The sequence below is a fragment of the Mytilus edulis genome, chromosome 6, assembly GCF_963676685.1.
Source record: "Mytilus edulis chromosome 6, xbMytEdul2.2, whole genome shotgun sequence".
Lineage (NCBI taxonomy): Eukaryota > Metazoa > Mollusca > Bivalvia > Mytilida > Mytilidae > Mytilus > Mytilus edulis.
Window position 1 is genome coordinate 4,678,358 of NC_092349.1, and position 8,337 is coordinate 4,686,694.

Consider the following 8,337-nt stretch of genomic DNA (forward strand, 5'->3'; position numbering starts at 1 on the left):
GCGTTCGTGATAACACTCCAACTTGAATGTATCACAGTCTGTCGAAATAATAATTTATGAAGTTTGGTACTAGTATTTATAATTGTGAGTCTTGCATTTCAAAAACAAATATCGTTTAAATCTGCACGAAAGCTCACACGTGTCATTTTAGTGAAAAAAAATAAGTGAATACTAGTACGTATGATATTGAAAATTACAGTTAACTATTGGCAATTAACAATATACTTTTACATACTTGTTTCCGTTTTTATGCTGGGAATTTCCATTGTTGATTTTTTATGCATATCACTCTCGAATTCTGGAGTGTTCAAATCATTAAACACAACATTTATGAAGCCTAAATTATTTTCAATGTGACACTTGTAGATAGTTGAGCTCAACAAAGGCATATGTTTTGTTTGAAGGAAAACGGAATAACCGGTAACATTTACGTTTGTACCATAAACAGAAATTGCAACAGTAGTTTCCAGGAATGTACTATTTACTACAATAAGTCCATTCAAAGGCTGGTCATTGTCATACCACTTAATTAGAAATGGTTTAGGATTTGAGTAAAGGAATATTTCAAATATTACAAATCCAATCCCATCTTTTATATCTACAGTTTTCTCGACTAAAACAGGCTTAGCTAAAAGACAAATAAGTTGTTGAATTGATTGTTGACAGTTTCATATCATTGAAACTATAAAGCATTCTTTAAAGATTATGGTGAAACGAATTATCAAGTTGAAACGCTCTGTCATCTACACAGTCTTTTCGAAAATGTCTTAATTAGTAGATGAACTACTGGTCTATTTGGTTTTATCGCTTTATAGTAGGGTGCCCAATCAACAAATTTTATCGATTTGCCTGAATGGAATAGCAAACGGCTATATTTTATATCATTGGAAAGAGGAGAACAAACCTCATCGAAATACCATTGTCATCGTTGTCTGCCGTGGTCACGTTTTTTTTAAATTAGGGTCAAAGGTCAAAGCAAAAATTCCAGAAAAATGCACAGTCACATTTCGATAGCTTGTTTCTCCTACATATATGCGTTTGGAGCAAATTAAAAACAACTGATTTATAGAAAAATATCTTTTGTATCTATATTTAGAACTTATTTTTTATTTTTATCGCAAAAAATTACTTTAGATTGACTTTTTTGCATATAGGGTGCAAAATTGAAATTTTCAAACAGCTGTTAAATAACAGTGACCTTGACCTATTTCAATTTCTAAATTTGAAATTTTTGTGTTCAGTTCATTACAAATAAGATCTAAAGATGTTTTTAAGATCTTAACTTTAATAATTTGTCGAAAATAAAAAGTGTTTTTCACGTCTTTTGATAGTAAGGTGTTCGTCAATTTCTAGGTTAATATCACATTTCTGTTATTGGGTGTAAAAGAGTATATATAAATGATTTGTTTCGATATTTGTGTAACATTAACGTCGAATTAGGTTGAATCTAAAGCTCTGTGTATAGCTTTGCTTTACAGAAGTAAAAATTACTGCAAACGGAGAAAAAGTGGGGTTAACGTTATGAAAACAAAACGTCTATTAGAAACAGGTAAATCACCCCATCCTACATATACAGATGACTAAATGAGCAACAATTGGCTATAATGTTTACAAATATACCAAAACATAATAAGGAAGAGGGTTATGTACATCACCGATGTATTTAAAAAACACCTGCAAACAAAAAAGGCTTGAGAAACCAAAGGGACATTAAAAACTTATAAAATGAAGACAAGCTGACAACAGCATTACAAAAACACGAAAAAAAAGAACAAATGCCAATAGAAAATTATGATCGAAGCTAGTATTACCTACTACGTTCTATGGTCTCCTGAAGGTTAAGCCACGTCAAGGTCAGAGACCATATGGCAGAGTTTTTTTGTTGTTTTTTTAACATATCTTTCCCCACTTGATAGATAATTACTATATTTCCCACGATTTCAAAATTGAATAGATGTTTTATTTATTGTTTAGAAAAATATTATGGACTGCTTAATTTTTATTCGATAGCTACCAATGCTTCATAAGGTACAAACAGAAAATGAAATCTTATACATCGTCATTTCCGTCGTCATCAATGTGTTTAACTGCAACCAGACTAGTATTTACATTTAGACATGTGTAATTTGCCAGACATGAACATAAATCTGTACATGATAGATTTTGTTCGAACCAAATGCAACCCTTTGAAAACTCAGATTTCCCCTTACAAGTACAAACTATATCTTGCAGAAATCCATATGACACCTGACCATCGAAATAGACAAGAACAAGTTATTCTTCTTTTCCCATACCGAAGAGGAGAATGTAGGGTAGTTTTGCTATATGGGAAGACATCAATTGTGTCTGGAGTGAAGCTCTTATTACATATTTTTTAAAAGTATATTCACAAGGAGGAAGTTTGACAAGGGAGAAATTTCAAATTGTAAAATTGAGAATGGAAATGGGGAATGTGTCAAAAAGACAACAACCCGACCATAGAACAGACAATTTTAGCCATTTTTACGCTCAATTTGTTTAGGTCACAATGTTCTATTTTGAGTTTTGACTTGAGATCATTCAACCTAACAAAAAGATATCGAGCTGCGTCTATCGATTCATCGATGTCACAATTCGAAAGGTTTAACAAATCGGTGAAATCATCTGGGTTGTCCTTCAAGACTGAGAAACAGTGCGCTGACCGATCCTAAACAGGTATGACGTTGTATCGCATCATGTTATAGCATATGTAGCTGGTAGAATGTTTCAGATGGCAAACCCGAGACTTTTACATGTTTCGTGGACAGGTATATAGCGGCACAAATCTTGTGTACAAGTGATAGTGCCTGTTTGAAACAATAGATCTTGAATGCGTATGCAGCAGGGAGGAGAAGTAATGAACACATAAGATCAGAACATCTGTATATTCTGACTTTATTATTTTTATCCTAGTACCGTTGATTCCGTTCACACTGAACTCTTTGTCTACATGAACAGCATGTAAAATCATGCGGGTATTTACTTCATCGGGCGTACAAAACAATTCTTAAAACCTGAATACTCCTTCTGAGCAGATTTAGGGTCTTTGGAAGTGCTAGCTAGATAAATGACTTCCTTATATATCATAGTAACTGTTGATCTACCATGATGCTGAACAATCGCCAAGGAATCTGATTAAGACCTGCTTGTTCTCACTGACTCAAAGAAACATGACAGACAGACAGGAATTTGACGACCTTGTATATATGACCTGAAACACTTTTACAGACGAACAAGAACTTGATTCAGCTTTACAATAACTGCATTTGTGTCTGCTAGTGTAAGATTTATAGCAAGAATGGTGGTACAATATTTTGTAATCATCAGTACGAAGATGGTCTAGGTCTGAAGCATCATGCAATATACTAAAATATACATGATCTTTCTGTGCTCCCATAGCCTCGATAAAACTTTTGTTTGTGCTAATTCCTTGAATTTTAATAAGCAATTCAGTTGAAGAACCCTGACATATAACACACACAACCCGATTACATTTCATTCCTACTTCATTTAGGGCTTGGTGGGCATATTTTATAACAGGAATGTGAATGTGTGCTATATTCCGGGTCTGAAACGTGACCGAAGGATTTGATTTGTATATTACAATTATAACAAAACTGTCAATTTAAAAAAACAATAAAAGGTATAAAAAAATATATTTCCTAAAACAAAACAACGATCTTCAAACCAACTGGACTATTCAAAACATACAAATCGACCATACAACATGCCAAAAAAGAGAAATTATGTTAGTGACAATTGTTCTAGTTAATGACCTGATAGTGTAAGCTACAAAACGATAAACGGCACGAGAAAGGCCTGTTTAAATCAAGGCAGAATTTTCACTAAATTTGTGTTTTTCTTCTCACTGATTAACATTACACGAAAGATATTTAGCACACATATGAACCATGTCTTATTGGTGTAATCAAAGTAATAATCCCGTGAAAGTAACACGCAATAAATTTTCTTTCGTTCAAAATTGGGTAAATTTCAGCTTAAAAATTAGTCTTACTAAAATCATGAAATACTTATACTGAAATTATATAAATCTTTTAAGCTTTCGTTATATGATCAATTTAATTTTTTTTAGCTAAATGATAAGTATCATTTGAACAAAACACTCAGAAAGCAATAATTATTTTTTTCGTGTTGAAGATGGTCTGTATGAGGAGGTATTTTGAGGTACCCTAAGAAACCACAAAATTTTGAAAAACGTGACCACGGGAGGTTACGTCGACATTCATGATTGGAAAATATAGTGATTTTCAAATAATTTGCATATACAAATAGCCGTGTGTTATGCGTTAACTTAAACTCGTAAACTAGACGTCGTTTTCTATACTGGGCACCCTTCTATTAAGTGTTTTGTATTTATGTATGTCAGATCGTCTTATAGTTGACTATAATGTATGGGTTTGTGATCCTTGTTGAAATCTGTAACATAGTGCTGCTTAAGTCTTAGCTAGTAGGACTATAATAGGTTATTGTCTATATCTAAACCGGTATCACATTAGAGAGTGACAACCTAACGATTCCAAAGCACCGTATGTCACTCAATGTGTATTGTTTGGTTTATGTTGTTTAATCTTTAATTTATTTTGTCTGCTTTGTTATTCCATTCTTTTTTTTTTAATTTCTATTTGACATAAATGTTGTTTGTCAATGTTCAGATTTGGGTGTATTATGTGTTCTAATTTCATTTAAGAATGTTTTACGCCAAGAGTTATAAATCAATTAAAAAAACTTTTTTCAATGTAAACGGTAAAAAAAAACAAAAATACCGAGCTCAGAGGAAAATTCAGTAGGAAAGTCCGTAATCAAAGGGCAAAATTAAATGTCCAAACACATTAAATTGCCACGTTTTATTTTTCACTTTTGTAGAAAGTATTATAACATAATTAGTTTGTGATTCAAATTTATTAACTGGAATAAACTTATAGTCAAGTTTTAGTATTGAAATAAACATACTTACACAATACATCTACAGAAACAGAGGAATTATGCTGAGCAAAGTTAGAACGCCAACTGCAGGTATAAATACCAATATCTTGGAATGAGCAAGCTTCTATTGTAAAGGTAGAAATCAAACCACGAGCTGAAAAACCTGGATATCGAATTGGATATCCATTGTATTCATGGGTCCATGTGCTTTTCCAAGTTGAAGCATTTTTCTCTTTTAAAGTGCAATGAATTACAATTTCAGATGAGTTAGTGCACATTATTTCAGATGGTTTTATCTCTATTGTATTTGTATCTATAGAAAAAGGATAATACAAGTACCCCTTTTACTAATGTTCTCTTTAATATATATGAAATCAAAAAGTAAACTTGAGCTTGATAAAAGTAAAATACACAAAATCCAATGTATTGTCAAGTAAACCAATATTGTCCGTTTGTGTTGCGTAATGTGTTTATGTCATAAACTGTCGTACAATCTAGAGGAACAGTTGTCTGTACAACTAGGTTTAACTAATCAATTATCAGAAATGTCTGTACTAAGTAAGGAATCTGACAATTGTTTTCAAAACGTCATGTTGATATAGTCGAGTGTTTTGTTTTGCGCGTTTTTATGCACCTTTTATGGAATTTTTGTATCTTTGTTATTTTATTTGTATACATAAAGTACCGTTCGCTTCATTATTAATACAAATATGCATATAAGTTAACACCTTTATAATAAATCAATTTGAAAATAATATTAATGATGAACTGGAAATAAGTGAGTACCTTTTAGAAACAAGTTGAACCGATGTCGAAATGCAACTCCATTTTCTGTTGTTTCACACTGATATTGACCAACATGCAGCGAAGCAAATTTTTGAATTACTAATATATATTCTCCTGACATGAAATTGCCTGTTAGCTGGAGGTCATTTGACTTGAATATTTTTGAATTCATAAGGGTGTTTATGCTATACGGATAAAGATGTGGTGGTCCTCTCCATGTCATCCGATTTTTTCGAGCATTAAATGGACAAATCAAGCTGACTGAAGAGTTCTCAGTAACATATCTCCTTTCTGTTGTTACAACTAAAAATATTACATTATATAATTGATTAAACAAAGAACAAAAACGACATTAATTGCTACGTGTATACATGAGTCAACAACTTACATAGACTAACAAATTGAAAACAACACGTTTAAAAATTTCTTGCGTCCGAAGCGCTTTTCTGGATTTACCTTCATCAGGAACACTCAACGCCAAACATTTGAAATCCGAAGATGTATAGGTACCGAAACCGTAATAGAGGTCGAGTACCTATTTAGGTATAACAAACGACCCTGCCGCTCTGGAGGCATTCGGTAATTTTCGAAAATCCGTCATTGCATTATATTTTTTGGGTGAAACTAAAACAATATACGAAATCTAAACATTGGCAACTACTTTTAAGCACATCCTATTACGTTGGTCTGAAGCACTTTATCCAAACTTTTCAAATTAAAAGAAACTAACTTTATCTTTTTATCATGACATTTTCTTTTATCCGTAGGAATGTAAAAAAAACATTGTAAGGCATAAAGGGTGAGTGTTCTGTATATAAATGAAAACAAAATATATCTGCATTGACATGTACATTATGTTAACCTTATAAATCGTCAATCACCTACCCAATGGCCAATATGAGTTGTAATATTGTTTACAATGCTTGATACGCAAATCAAATTAAAACAATTTTCGTGTCACATTTAAGGAGTGAGATACGAGAAAAATATCTTCAACCGTGAAATAGATGACAGGTCTGACACATCCATACGAAACTAATTATCTCAACATGGTTGCCATTTAACAGTTGCTAGAACAGGAATAACAGTACAGTTTATAATGAGATGTCGTCATCAATTTGCTATAGACTATCAATTACATCGGTTTCATTGGCTTGGCTAAGCGTCGTCATTTAAACTGAATTTGGAATATAAAAATCTAAGTTGTCGGTGAAACCGTATAGCTACAGTTCGGTTATTTTTTTGTTTTGATCTTGTTTAGATAACGATAAGCAAACTTTGGGTCGTTCGATGGTATGTATTGTGTATTGTGTATTGTCTTACATCCTTGTCATTATTTCTTGTAGGTAGTTTTCGTTTCTGCAATAAGAGTATAATACTGTACTTTATTATTTATATACGGCATACTATTTTAATTGTATTTATCACATAAAAGAAAATGACAAGCACTACATACTAACCTTCTCCAAATATAACACTCGGCATGCTCAGCAGGATCAACGTATGCAACATGCAGAAATAAACCATTACCTGGTAATATGAAACATAGTCTCTACAACTATTATGACTTTACACTTCTATGGCAGGCATTTGTCTGTCTGAACATTCAAGGAAATGGCAATACATGCGACAAAAGTATGTTTAACCCCGCCGCATTTTTGCGCCTGTCCCAAGTCAGGAGCCTCTGGCCTTTGTTAGTCTTGTATTATTTTAATTTTAGTTTCTGTAGTATGGCGTTCATTATCACTGGACTAGTATATATTTGTTTAGGGGCCAGCTGAAGGACGCCTCCGGGTGCGGGAATTTCTCGCTATTTTGAAGACCTGTTGGTGACCCTCTGCTGTTGTTTTTTAGTTGGTCGGGTTGTTGTCTCTTTGACACATTCCCCATTTCCATTCTCAATTTTATTGTATAAAATTTGCAAATCTTGACTATATTTTATAATGTCGTTATGTGCTGTCATCTGGTTTGTACTGAACAACTGTTTGGACAAAGTTAATCATCAATATAGTACAGAAATAATAATTTTATTTTATAAAAATTACAAGTCACCTGATACTGTTGGATATTCTAATGTTTCAAAATTTATCATAACACTATATTTCTGGAACATATTTTGGCAGATTACTTATAACTGTTTTCATTTATTGTGATGGCTCTAAAAAGAACTTCACTAAAGCAAGAGCAACAGTTGAAATATATATCCGCTCAAGAAACTTATTTTGTAGTGTTTCCATTTTACAGCTTCAACATCTTTACAACAGCGTTCATGTTTAAAAAAAAAATGAAAATTTCATTTGAACTCTAGCTGACCTTAAAAATGAAATGAAAAACAAGATTGTCTTTCATGAATAGTGGAATCACTGACAGCTAAAACTAATGGGTGATTTATAAAAGACCACTAAATGGGAAAATGTATCGCCATAATAAAACGTATTGTAATAAGCATGAAAACGGTTCCTAGTCAATCTTGATAGCCAATTTAATTCGATAACTGATTTGTACTATAATTATTATTATTATACCTCTGTATGTTTTTTCTATAAACAAATAATGAAAAAATTGTGCTATTTCATTCCACAGACTATG

At 32.3% G+C, this 8,337-nt stretch overlaps 1 protein-coding gene across 1 annotated transcript; it reads right to left on the reverse strand.

Moving 5' to 3' along the window:
- Positions 1 to 227: 227 nt before the first annotated feature.
- Positions 228 to 7,272, reverse strand: LOC139529008 (uncharacterized). The gene is made up of 4 exons (XM_071325245.1): positions 7,209 to 7,272; positions 5,749 to 6,051; positions 4,994 to 5,275; positions 228 to 628 (listed from the first exon to the last, which is right to left on the reverse strand). The coding sequence occupies exons 1-4, from the start codon at positions 7,258 to 7,260 to the stop codon at positions 228 to 230; spliced, it is 1,038 nt and encodes a 345-aa protein (XP_071181346.1). The 5' UTR covers positions 7,261 to 7,272.
- Between the last annotated feature and the right edge of the window lie 1,065 nt (positions 7,273 to 8,337).